The sequence below is a fragment of the Pinus tabuliformis genome, chromosome 5_2 (assembly GCF_031772625.1).
Source record: "Pinus tabuliformis cultivar Carrire ecotype Pingquan chromosome 5_2, CPIR1, whole genome shotgun sequence".
Lineage (NCBI taxonomy): Eukaryota > Viridiplantae > Streptophyta > Pinopsida > Pinales > Pinaceae > Pinus > Pinus tabuliformis.
The window spans coordinates 673630973-673645316 of NC_142306.1; the positions used below are offsets into that span (position 1 = coordinate 673630973).

A 14344-nucleotide genomic window follows, 5' to 3' on the forward strand; every position below is an offset into this window, starting at 1 on the left:
TCGGTTTCTGAATTTATATTTTTTCACAGTAATGAACTTTTACAATCTATATACAATCACATTAACGAATTTATATGTGATCTCTTTAATTAGTTTGGTTAGCTTATAAATCGTTTGTGCATTGAGAGGAGGCATGCATTCATGTTAACTTAGCGTCCTATAAATACAAACCTGTATTATTTTATTTTAATATTTCACACCGCTATACACAAAGATCTCTCGCAGCCCGCTACCATGGACGTAACTAGTGAAAAAAAAAGATTCAGAATTTTTAAAGCCTATACCAACATAGATATCTGAAACGTGTTTGTCCATTTTTTATATGAACTGCATTATACAAATATGAATAACAATTGCGAGCTACAAATATGCTAAACCTCAAGAAGGACGTAGTATGTCACTGCGATTGGCAAAGAGACAAGCATGCGAAATATGACCCCGTAATCGAAATATTTGATTAGCCATTGGTAAACATATAACAGTGATATTGAAATTTCATAATTTCATTTGAAATTTCATAATTTCATTTGAAATTTTAACTTGATCTTGATCTTGATCTTAATCTTAAGTTGTGCTAAGACTGTTTGAGTGTAAGTCGTACCCCCTTGCAAATACAAATGGGACTATTCCTTGAGACAATGCTGCGTGTAATCGCAGAAATATATGCACCGTTCTGTTATAAATTATATAATGGTATTTATCATCCAATACCGTTAAAAACATTTTCAATTGTGTAGGGTTTTATCATGTAAAAAGAGAAGGTCAAACAAGACAGGTAGACCTGCACAATGGACAGATGGCACATGGTTACTCGAAGACCAGTTGCAATTGAATCGATGCCATGAAAGTTGGTTCGGCAAGAAAATGCATAAGCATCGCTAACATTGCAAGAGATGTTCCACATGCAATGATTCCGGGTTGCAGTGCCATGAATAACCCTCCAATTCAACACAATTAGAATTATTAACTAGATTTGGTGTTATAGAAAACAATTGCCTCATTAAAAACCAATTAAATATGATTTCGTGTTTGGGAAAGTTATTTTTCAAAACTTTAATTTGACCATAACGGTCTTTGCACAAAAGATGCTATTTGGATAACTGAGTGAGATAACTTACAGATGCACTTATAATAATGAATTAAAATATTTTAAAAAGTCATAGTAAATGATATATTATAAATTAATTAAGTATTTATATTTTAAAAAATAGATAGTAATAAGATGTAAATAAATATACTTATAACATTTTGACAAGTAAAAATAGTTTGACAAATAGATATAAAAACGTAAATGTGTAGATTTACTAGTTGTTATTACCCACCAAATTTATGCAAGTCCTTGCTTAAGTCTTTACTCTTAATAGGTATTTAAATATTCCATTTCATATATCATTTTGCAATTTTTATAACAGCATAATTTCCACTTGAATGACTGGAACTATCTTGTTTTGCAGCACTTTATTTTGTTTGTTATGTTTTTAAAACAAGTTATATAAATTTGAATAAATATTTTTAAACAACAATTTTATTTTAAAATTAAAAAATTAACAAGTCAATTTTATAATGGAAAAGAAAAATAATAATAAAATAAATAAGTTTAAGTCTATAGATTAAATGGCTTATAAATATGATAAACATTAAAACACTTATTTTATAATATATTTCACATTACCAAAATTAAAGAATTAATAAACAATAAAAGTGTAATCACTTGTGAATATGACATTTTTTTTAATTAAAATAAAAAGCAAAAAGACAATTACTTTCAAGTTAATGTTTAACTCTTTATTTATTAGAAAAAGTAGTACATTCATATAAAATAAATGAGTAGAACAATGTTCTAAAATTTGAGAAGTTGAGAATATCCAAAGCTAAATATCTATCCAATCTCATTTTTCTGAAACATTGTAGAGATGAAAACCCCACCCCTTAAACGTGGTTGGAACATCTCTATTCTCTCAATTAACTATTAACTATTAATTGCTCCATGCATTCACACTCTCTCTTATAAAAACGCAGATCACATTGCTTTGCTGATGGACTCACTTAGTTAGTTATAAAAATGATAATTGGTTTTTTCCACAAATATTTTTAAAAGAATCAAATCATCATAAACATTAAAATACTTACTTCATAATACATCAATAAAAAATTAATAAAAAAAACTAAATTCTAACTTTATTATATTATTAATGATAAAAAGAATTTATATATATATATATATGAGAACAATATGTAAGAATATTTTTAAGCATGAAAATTCACTTCTACTTTACCATGAAGATTCTTAATATATAAATAATTGATAATTAATATAAAATTTTGGAAGCTCTAAACACAGTTATATGTAAGTATTTCATAGATATTCAATAAAGATTAAATATCAAATATCCACTAGCACAACCATATAAATTAAATAGCTAGTAAATATGTATGAAAACATAAAAACACTTACTTCATTATACATCTCAAATTGCAAAAAATCATAAAAACTAACTAAATTATAGCTTTTTTAAAATTATCATTAATAATATTATTATTATTAAAAAATTATCATTAGTATTATTATTATTAAAAAATAATATATATGTGTGTGTTTTTAAAATATATACATTTATAAAAACATAGAACAAGACTCTTAACCATGGATATTTATTCATTTTACTATGACATTCTTTTTGTTTACGTACCATGAGTCAATATCATAACTTATTAATACCACATGTCAAAAAAGTCATAAATCACTTTATATAAAACTTGTCCATTTAATAATTTTTTAAATTAATCAATTAATTAAAATGAAATTCTTTTTGTTTATGTACCATGAGTCAATATCATAACTTATTAATACCACGTGTCAAAAAATCATAAATCACTTTATATAAAACTTGTCCATTTAACAATGTTTTTAATTAATCCATTAATTAAAATGAAAAAAATACATAACTATTTTGACAATAAATTTTAATCTTTAATTTATATATACTATTATAAATATTTTAAAATACTCCTTAAATTAAATCTTTACAATAATTAAATTAATATTTTAAAAACGTTATTTCAAAATTAACCTGCCTACCCACCTAACTACAATATAGCTATTGCAATAGATTTTGTTAACTTAAAAACATCTATGGTTTTATGAGTGTCTAATTGTGGACGATAATAGAGAATAGGACATAAGAGAGACTGTTTTTCAGGAAGAAAAAAGCAAGATTATAATATACTGGTCCTATATAAACACTGGCAGAAAGTACATATCGTGTATTTACATATATCATATTCCAGGGGAGAAACTTATGTGCAAAAAACTACAAAATCTCACATATGAAAGATAAGACTTATGTAGAGACATCTCTGGAGACATAGGAGGGACTGTTACACCTGCAGTGTCACCTATATTAAAAATGGTACCACAATCTCTGTCAACGTATCCTCAAATTTGATTGTGACACGACGAAGCTGTCGCTTCCGACAGTCATTTGGGAAATGGTGTTTATTCAACCAGGTGCATGTGCACTGGCCCTGACGCTTCATTGTTCAATTAGTCATGTGACATGTTTTCCATGGTGCGCCAAAGCAGCCGTGTCTTTTAAGTCAACTTCCACCAAAAATTAGTCCCACCTATCGAAGGTGGCACATGCTCAACCGTAGAACGGTAGGAGGCACTTGTAATGCAGTCATACATACACCTAAATTGTCTGTAGACACACCTCTTACATCCTTTTCTCCTTTAATCATTTGGTACAGCGTGAAAAGTATTCACTTCGTCAAACAATAAAAGCTGGAGAAGGTCAGTTATCCCATAAGATTTGGGGGTGTGTATTATATAAATCGCTTCATAAGATGCTTGACTGCGTAAAACTCGTGTAGCTTCTTAGTGATATATACATGTGAACCGATACGAGCATGATAGATGGAATTCGTACAAAACATAACACACGTTCGTCGTAGCATTGGTTCAACATTCGCTGAAGCAACAAGGGAGCCATTTGGACTGTTCAGTCTCTCTATATATTTGGAGCTCCTCAGCGGAGACATGCAGCATTGGCAATACCTCATTATCATCTTGTTTTGATCTTTTTCTTTCTGGGTTCAGCTATACATATCCTCATCCTGCTCCATCTGGTGAGCTCTATGTTTCTTTGAAGATTATGCTTTAAAATAATACTCAAACGGTGTTTAAGTCAAGGTATATTCGGTAGAAAACTTGGTTTTTCTAACCACTTTTTGTATTGGGTGTGAAGGCAGTACAATGGCATTCATCCTAAGGATATCAATGCTTACACTATTGGAGCTCTTGTGCCTCTGTCTCCGAGCTTACGGGCAAGATGGGGGTTGGCAAACTGCCCATGCCACGTTCTACGGTGGCAGCGATGCTTCTGGCACAATGGGTATGTTTAGACATCTTAAACCATTTACATCTTCGATCATTGATATACTACCAATTTCCTTAAATTGTATTTCTCGTGCTCTGAAAATTTTCTTGTTATAGTCGTAATTCTTATTTGACAATGTTGCAGGAGGAGCGTGTGGATATGGTAATCTGTACAGCCAAGGCTACGGGACGAACACTGCTGCTTTGAGCACTGCGCTTTTCAATGATGGGCTTAGCTGTGGATCCTGCTACGAAATGAAATGCAATAACGATCCCCAATGGTGTTTGCCAGGAACCGTCACGGTAACAACCACCAACTTCTGCCCGCCAAACAATGCTCTTCCCAACGACAACGGCGGGTGGTGCAATCTACCCCTCCAGCACTTCGATATGGCTGAGCCTGCTTTTCAGCAGATTGCCATATACAAGGGTGGAATTGTACCTATCCTCTACAGAAGGTACTTGGAATAATTCATATTCTTTATACAAATGTCGATCTGGTCTGTCCTGATTTTGAAAATAATATTTTCCTATGGGTGTATTGCAGGGTCCCCTGCTTGAGGAAGGGAGGAATTCGTTTCACCATCAATGGCCACTCATACTTCAATCTAGTCCTTATTACCAACGTAGCAGGAGCTGGGGATGTCCACGCGGTTTCGATAAAAGGATCAGGGAGTGGTTGGCAGGCTATGTCACGCAACTGGGGACAGAACTGGCAAAGCAACTCTTACCTGAACGGACAGAGCCTATCCTTCCAAGTCACCACCAGCGACGGCAAGACTACCGTTTCCTATAATGTAGCTCCTTCTGGCTGGCAATTCGGCCAGACATTTGAAGGAAGTCAGTTCTAAAACGAAGGAGCTTAGGAATATATATGAAATTATGTTATATCAGTGAATAATTCGATGGTGGATACGGAGAGCTATGGGATGCAGCGGTGTCTCATTACTGTCACCCGCTCTCATGTGTTTACTATCTTCTTATGAAATAATAGAGTTTCTATGTGAACGTTGAAATTCAGATTGTTAACCGGAGCCGCATGCAGCGGTAGTCCCTGCCGGGAATGTTTGATATAGAAGTCCCTAATTTGCATGTGGTAGTTGTGGCTGGTAGGGTTGGAATTTTTATTTTTTTTTGGCGGTCATGTAAATTTATTTTGACGCTTTGTGATTTTATGCTTTTCCTCACATAATAGTAGGTTAAAATAATAAATTAACACTTTATCAATAAGGTTTGGTTAAAAATATTATATTAAAAAATTTACACAGGAAAAAATAAAATAATTATAATTCACAAATGATTTATTAAATTATTTTGAATCTTTTTGCTTGTTTGTTAAGTTGTGTATGATCTTTTTTATGGCAACAGCCTGGTCACACTATTCGTGCGGTTTGAGACCTTAATAAAAAAACCTATTTTCAATTTATTTTACTAGTGAAACTTAAAATTAAATCTTGAATTTTTGTTTAACTTATTAATAATATTTTATTATTTAAAATCTAAAATTTATTATACATTTAATAATATTATATTTTATAAATATATAATTGTAATGGGGAAATTCCAATTTTCTATTTTGGAACATGCATATATTATTTATATAAAAATAATATTCATTTAATATGGAAGTGATTAATCTTAATTAGAAAAAAATAAAGTATTTCTTTTTTAATTAATAATTAAAAGAAATCAATTTTGTAATAAGAATAAATTTTTCACTGGTGTCAATGAAAGTGGGTATGGTAAAAGTGTCAAAATATTTTGGGATGAAATAATTTGATATTATCATGATTTAAAAAAAATAGAAAATAATAACACTCTCTTAAAAGATTTAACATATATTCATATTATATTTCATTTTCAAAAAATCTACTTGATAAACTTTTCAATATTTTTTTAATATAAATATAAAATCCTAAAAAATAAGGTAATTTTCTTTTTTAAATCTCATAATCAAATTTATAATCATCATTATCATATATTTTTGTCTACTTAAATTATACAATTCTAACCCAATAAATATAAATATATATTATTATCATTTAATATTAGTACTTAAATTATACAATTCTAACCCAATAAATATAAATATTATTTTAGGGATTTTTTTGGTTGATTTATGTTTGAGCAAGGCCTATGTAAAGAGAAGCATATTTTTCTGGGCATTATAAAAAAAATGAGAGCTTTTTGCCTACACCCGGAGGAGAGTGCAGTGGGGGATAAAATGAGGTTGATCAATTCATCGATGAATGAGACCACCCAATGCAATCAAAATGCATGTTGGGTTTTCATACTATTATAATCACAGTGAAATTTATTTTGATAATAAGCACTATGTTTTACCGAGAAGCTTTAATCTAATTCGGTTGATCCAAATTAACCCCCTTTGTTGAGGCCCGTGGCACACTCTACTTTCTCTATAACTATATATATGTTTCTAGTTCCTTGGCTTAACTTTCCGCTAGGGTATTAATGATGTTTTCACAAGGAAATAAATCGTTGAAAATACGTTTTACACGCTTTCAAGCACATCGCTAGAGATGGGCAATAAAAAAATTTAAACTTCAGCCCCATGAGAGGAAAAATGACCATCGAATTCCATCTCTGCTTTCCGGGATGTTTGATAAAGAAGCTCCTAATTTTAATTATTGTCATAAATTCTTGGGTTTTTTTAATAACCTTAAAGGAAAGTTTGATAAAAAAGCACGTGTTTTCATTAATGTCATTAATTCTTGGCTTTTTTAATTCCCTTTGTGCAGCAACTGCATGGAATAAACACTTGCCAGAGGTATAACAGGCCTATTGTCAGGTATAACTTGCCTTAGACCTATTGTCATAAGATTGTACATGCAGATAACCTGGTCAAACTTATAATGACTTAGTAAAACAACATAGCAATATGTGTCATTCTCGGCAAGCTAAACTTTTTATTACACAGAACACATTCACACACCATTGGAAGGAACCAGGCTTCAATAGCATGAGAAATTACCGTCTTTCTTTCATGATGGGAAAAGGTTTTAAAATGCCTCTCAACAACCCTGTACTATCAAAAAATGATGTTAGTCATATGACTTTGGTTCTGAAATCTGAGAAAAGTTCCAAAAGTCAGGAAATAGAATACCAAATTTGAAACGTGGGAAGGGAACTGAATAAAACTACCTCCACAGTAAGATCACCTGGAATGCCAAATATGAATTGTATCCACAATAGGATCTCCTGGAATGCACCAAATATGAAGAAAATTCAGGAGATAATCAAAATTCCTTTGAATCATATTAAGTATTGCATGACCAAATAAAATAAATTTATACTATTCATAAGCACTGCAATTCTTACTACTCATTGTTTTCATTTCCTTGCAAAATTTCTCTGAAAGATCCTTCCGACAGACTCTAAAAAATGGGTTTGTTCATCAAATTGCAAAGGCATATAGTGGGTAACTACATGTGTCCAAGTCATTCATGAAATCTGGTTTTGTTCATCAAATTGAAAAGGCATTTACTGATCAACTACATGTGTAAGGCCTCATATGCTTAATAGGCACCTAGCAAAGGTTTACTTTCTCTCCCACTTTGTTATTGTTCTACTATTTTGATTATTCGCACGACAAAACAGTTAAAATTACCAATTTTATATATATTTCATCACAATAATAATACAAACTCTATCCGTGCTAAATGCAGATTAGCATAAAGCTTCTAGTAATGATCCTGCCAACGCGATCATCAAACGAGCCAGAGATATTTGCCAGATACCTAACTGATTGAGTTAAAATAACAATCTCATACTTATCAAAGCATAAATTATTTTGTTCAATATCAAATTTTAATTGAGTTATGAGAAATCATTGAAACATTTACAGGGCTATAAAAAGTAGTAAAAATGTTTTGTTTATTTTCCTGCATGAGATCCAAGTTTGAACGCAGATGCTGGTAATTCAAAACTTATGATATGGTTGTAGTGAGTATGTAGAACTTTCTTCAAAATAGTTCTAACCACACCAGAAATACATAGGAATTAGCTGATTGATATTAACTATATTCAGTATTGAATTATATATAATTGACATTTGATCGACTAAGTTAAGCATAGGCCCTGTTTCCCTCTCGAAAGTCCTCAAAATGCCAATCTTTGAATATGTCTCTGCAAACAACATGACACCTCATTAATCTTGGGTTTCTCTCAAGATCCTAGATACTGTTGTTGCCACTGATATTATTGCTACTTCCCCCACCACGAGGTGGAACTGGAGCTACTCTTGTCCTCAATGTATTCTATGCAGCGGGAGGTTGTGGGTTCTTCTTATTAGACCAACAACCCACTGAAGATCTCATCTGTTGTTGTTCCTCATCAGACCTATAGGATTAACTCTGGCAAGAATCAGTTCTTAGTACGTTTTGACAGGTCAGACATGTGAGACTCATGGCAGCAAAGTGTGGATGTGCCTTCAAATTCTGCACAGGGAAATAAGCACACAGACATTTCTGATGGAATTAGGTCTCTGGAACAATTATCTGCGTTTTTAAAAGTACATGAACTCTGGTGCAAACATTGCCCAAATGAACATGGACATGCTAAATTCACACAAAACAATCAGATCCAGTGAGATCCAAAGTAAAACCCAAGAGTTTGAAATCATGATAATTCTACCACAGGCCTGAAGAAAAGGAATTATTCTGAACCAACCCAATGAATATTGTTTATAGTCATGGAATTTTCATCTTCCTGTATGATGTTATATTTCATGACTTCTGCTATGCGAAGTTAGGGGAAACACCTTTGACGATGTTATATTTCATGACTTCTGCTATGCAAAGTTATGGGAAAGACCTTTGATGGGCATTAATGAGGATAGATCTCCTAGAGAAATGCATCAAAAGAAAGGATTCCTTTCGAGAATACTGTTAACAACTTTACTCATCTATCATACACACATAATTGATATATCAAAATGCTTCAAAATTCCATGATAAAATGAAATCAACTGCATACAACTTTACATATCCATGTACAATTTGAAAAATGCATAAACAATGGGATTCTTGAATCAAGCTACAACTCTTTAAAGAACCAAATCAAATACAATTAGATTATAAATTAGCTTTATTATAAATGTCCTTACATGTGCTTCTGACATAAGAAAAATAACATACATGCTAGTCATGAGGCATTTGAGGCTGAAGTTGGATACACTGACTTTGAGAATCCTCCCATGAATGAACAGTTCCAGAATGGATCTAAGGTAACATTGAACTAAATGTTTGATAAGCAAATGGAAACTAAATGTTTCATAAGCATATGGAATTTGACACTGAAGTTGTGTACATGGTTCATGATACACTGACTCTAAGAATCCTCCCACGAATGAACAGTTTGAGAAAGGCTCTGAGTTAACACTGAATTGAATGTTTGATAACAAAATATCTTTGAAGGGAGAATTTGGAATGCCTTCTATAAAACCTGCAACATCTATTGGAGCCTTTGCGAAACCTGTAATGCATACAAAGATGTACCTTTTCAAAAGACACATGTAATGCATGCAAAGATGTCACATACAAAGTAGAAATAAATCCCCAAGTTTTACGTCGTGGTCCCACAATTTTACGATTTGTCTAACTCTTTGGGCCCACTACCCTACAACTTGTCTCACATGCAATAATACAAACTAGAAGATGGTTAGCCCAAAATGCCAGATGGACAACAAAAAGAAGAGACACTTTGATATTAGTATATAATTCGTGTAACCCCACTATCAAATGAAAAACTTATTGTCACAATAGGTTTTCTCAATAGTCCAACTCACTAGTTTATTGATTTTCCTGTTGGGAGCTATAAAGATTACACATATATCTCACATAAATGTCTCTGTAGCAACAAGATGGCACACTTTTTCTACTTGCACATTCTATGGAGTCTCTTATCTTTTGACATAAAATTCATCACTGTCGCCTCTAGTGCATGAGGAAAATTAGCTAAGTTCCTCAACATGTGTTGATTCTTCCAAAAATTCTCAGTCATCTGAAGTTTTATCCCAGGATGCTTCAATGACTTTTGACATTCAATAAGACGTTTCTAAGCTAGTCTCAAACTCTTTTCCTTCACTCTTTTTTGGTTGATTTTTTTCTTAAACATGAATGAACATCTCCTCTGTGGGCATGTTTCCAACAAAAGCAAAAACGGGTCATTGAAAGGTATCAAACATGGGTACATATTCAAGCAGATACCCCTCCCTCCTTCTGCTTAGGTCCTTGAATTTTTTTCTCTATTTCATTAGTTTCTTGCAATATAGGCTTGTGAGATACACAAGAAAAAAAATGGAGGATAAAATTTTTTTTTTGGAGTGTATTATTGGTGTTTCTTTCATGGAGTTTGTATAGGATGAAAAGAGCACATGTTGTTCCTCAAGAGGCTCATATTTTGTTGCTAATGAAATATATCTTGGAAGATCCTCATTCGTCCATGATAAATGGGGTGGACTCCAATGATGGCCTTGCAGTTGAGATGGAATTACCTGTGGAAATTATACAGGTATGGTCACTTAAATTGTACTTGAAACTAAATTTATGAATAACTATTTCCCTCTAAGATATGTGATTTGATAAATTTGAAGAAACCTCAAGTAGTTGTGAATTACCTTAAGAGGAATGTTCCACAAACCCTCATGAATTGTAGCAAACTAGAGTACTTTAATCTTCTCAATATTTCCCTATCTGGTATTTTACCAAACTTCTCTCCATTTAAACCAATGCAAATTCTAGATTAATGACGACAACTTCATAGGTGTATTCCCTGCATAGGAAATTTACCAGAATTGCCTCTCATATATCAATCTCTGTTAAATTCAACATTATCGTAAAACATATTAAAATCTTCCAAGAATCATTGCATGACAAATGGTGGATGAAGTCTTGCCTCTTGATCCTTCTCCTTTTCCTGTTCAATGTCATTAATATCATTTGCAATAAATAGACACAATTAAAGCATAGAAAATGGATTTAGTATGGATAAGGACAAGCATTAAGTTCCAGATTATAGTCTCAAGTGAACTTTTGTCAATCCTATAAGATTCATTCCATTGATATTTCCATATGTGTTTCTCTTAGTTCTATGATGCTATATTGCTAGTGTTTTATCTATGATTTGACCCTCATGGGCCAATCCTATTTCCCTTTGATAATGTACTTGTAGTTTATTCTTGTATGCTAAAAGATTTCAAAGATAAAGATGACCTTTGAATCATGATTGGTGATTCTCTCCATTGCTTTGATTTATTATTAATGGCCTTTCCAAATGATGTAGCATGCGTTTTCACTATCCCTATCATTCTTGATATCGCTAAAAACTATGGCATGGTTGTAATATCATCCACTAGAACAAATCCTAGAGGCAGTTGAAAAAATTTAGATGTAGTTGAAATGATTTTGCAAAAATATAGTTTGAAGGATCTTGAGAACAATGGAGCAATAGATTTTGATGGTAGAGCATTCCTTGATATAGGCATTTTCTCTATCAGGGGAAAACCATCACAAGATATTTTTAAGCTTTCTAGTGCATCTCCAAGGCTTATTCTGAAAATTTTGAAGAGAAAAAGATAGGTGAGCTTACATAAGGACTTGGTAGGAGCCTAGGTATCTACAAAAGATGAATGGGTGAAATCTTTTCCTCTAAGATTGGAGATGGTAAATTACCTTAGAGATAAAAATATCTTCACCTTCTATGCATAATATTTATCATTTTTGAATTTTGGCACCTCCAATGAAATTTTGGACCATTTGGGTGAGTGTATTGTAGGTCGTTTTGAGCACAGAATTTGAATACAGTGCTAGCATCTATAGTCTGTGACTTGGAAACATTATCTATTATCCTCTCAAGTGACATACAAAGTGGTGTATTAGTTAGGGATGACTCACTCAATTATGATTCAATTGTGTCCAATGGAGTGCATATATGTTTTCGATGTGTAGTTGTAGGAGTTCATATAGATCGAGAAAGAAGAGTATATAATAGAAATGGTCCTTTCCTTGTACCCATTGATCATCACTACCTTTGGAAAGTTCCTTTGGTGTGTGATACAAGAAGGGTTATTATTTTTTGTGGCATTAAGGATAATCCAAAGTATCCAATTTACAAGGGTGACACTCTTTGTAGGAAGCCATGGGAAAAAAATTTCTCCAAACTAGGTATTCGAGAAAGAAATTTATGGAAACAAGAACAAAGTAGAATTATTTATGGAATGCAAAGCTTTTCCCTATTGTATCTCATGTTGAAGACCTAAAAATAGCTATGTGGCTCATAGGGTTTAATTTGGATAATAAAGACATGTTACATTTATGGGAACTTTCTTATAGGGTCGTCTTAGAAAAAATGCATCATAATATAGATAATTGATGGCTTGATGCAGAATCTAGTAAACATCAGTCAATGTTTTTGTCTAGGATTGCTAAAGCTTGGATTACCTATGGGTTTCTTGGTCACAATTTTGCTAGACTTTGTGCAAATACTTTTGAGGGAGAAAATAATGGAATTGATATTTGCAACAACTATATTTCTTTGTGTCAAAATATGCAAACTCGCAGTCTCAGTTTACTGAATTTACTATATAGCATAGGATAACAAGCCTAGGTTGACCTTTGCAGTGTTTGCAAGAAAGAATAAAGTGAAAATGTAATAGTGTAAAGTGTATGGAAAATCATAGATGTTGAAATTATTGCAGTTGTAAGACAAGATATTGAAGGCCTAAAATCCTCTTAATGGTTTAGCTGCATAAATATGTGATCGATATGAACATCATCACATTGCAAATAGTCAACCACTCCCCCAGAAGAGCACATGTTTAATTACTATTTCATGTGGATTTTATTGGTGGTTGGAGCTATAATCCACTATGGAGCTTGGAGAGAATTGTGTGTGCTTTGAATATGGCAATATATTTGGAGGGAACTCTTCCAATATGGGTAGAAATAGTTTTGAGATCAAGAGAGGGAACTTAATACATGGTGATGCAAGAAATAAATTGAATATTCATGATATCATGTCCATTTCTCCTCCATTTGATGAGGATGATCAATTTTGTGTGGTGAAAGTTGCACTCATTGTGACTGGAATTGTCAATCCATCTGACAAAATCACATCTCCAACAGCCCTTGAAATAAGCACATGGGCTGAGGTTCCATGTGGTAGTGGATTGGTGACATCATGTATCTTGACAACTATTGTTATAAAGCTATTGTAACATGTAATAGATGGAGATGAGAGCAATGAAGATGTTGTAAGGATTGTTTTGGTCTTAGAGCAGTTGATGGCATAAAGAAATTTTTGATAAATGAACACTTTGGGTTATTTATTATTCATATGATAATGTACTTGGGAATTATCTCCAGTGATATTTAACTACATTGATTTAGAGGTTATTTGCATTCAAGGGGCCCCAAATTTACTATCTAGAGGTGAGTTTTATGATGGCTATTGTCACCCCTCAAAATTCATGAGAAATTTGAGATATTCAGAGGCATGCTAGTGGTCCTATTACAGGAAGAAAATATTGTTTCGTAGCAACAATATATCTAAACTTAAAAATCTAGTTTGAAGTCGAGGGAATATTAATGGGACCATGAGAATAAATGGATATTTCCTAGCCTATAACAACCATCATCAGATTAGAGGAGTTATAATCTATTAGCTAGCACATGATATAAATCCCATCTCAATCTCCATGAACATAACACAAAATGAAAAACAAAGGAATTTCACAATCAGGATAGAACAACAAATTCAATACCTCTCAATCGTCCAAAAAACAACTCCAACATTTCCTAGAAGAATCTTCAATAGCTCCAATGCCATTGTCTTTCCCCACATAAGAGGTGGATCCAAGGTAGCTTGTTGAGGTATAATATTCATTGAGATCTTACATAATACCCTGAAAACCAAAAACGCATCTCGTCAAAACTCGTTGCTGATTTT

At 32.5% G+C, this 14344-nt stretch overlaps 1 protein-coding gene across 2 annotated transcripts; it reads left to right on the plus strand.

Moving 5' to 3' along the window:
* Nucleotides 1-3876: 3876 nt before the first annotated feature.
* Nucleotides 3877-5398, plus strand: LOC149160901 (expansin-A2-like). Of its 2 annotated transcripts, none has more exons than XM_089435437.1 (4): nucleotides 3877-4128; nucleotides 4252-4394; nucleotides 4524-4836; nucleotides 4926-5398. In XM_089435437.1, exons 2-4 carry the CDS (start codon nucleotides 4256-4258, stop codon nucleotides 5227-5229), a joined length of 756 nt encoding a protein of 251 aa, XP_089291563.1. In that variant the 5' UTR covers nucleotides 3877-4128; nucleotides 4252-4255; the 3' UTR covers nucleotides 5230-5398. The 2 variants fall into 2 exon arrangements, with proteins under 2 accessions (XP_089291563.1, XP_089291562.1); XM_089435436.1 differs by having other exon boundaries at nucleotides 3879-4128; nucleotides 4248-4394.
* The last annotated feature ends 8946 nt before the right edge of the window (nucleotides 5399-14344 follow it).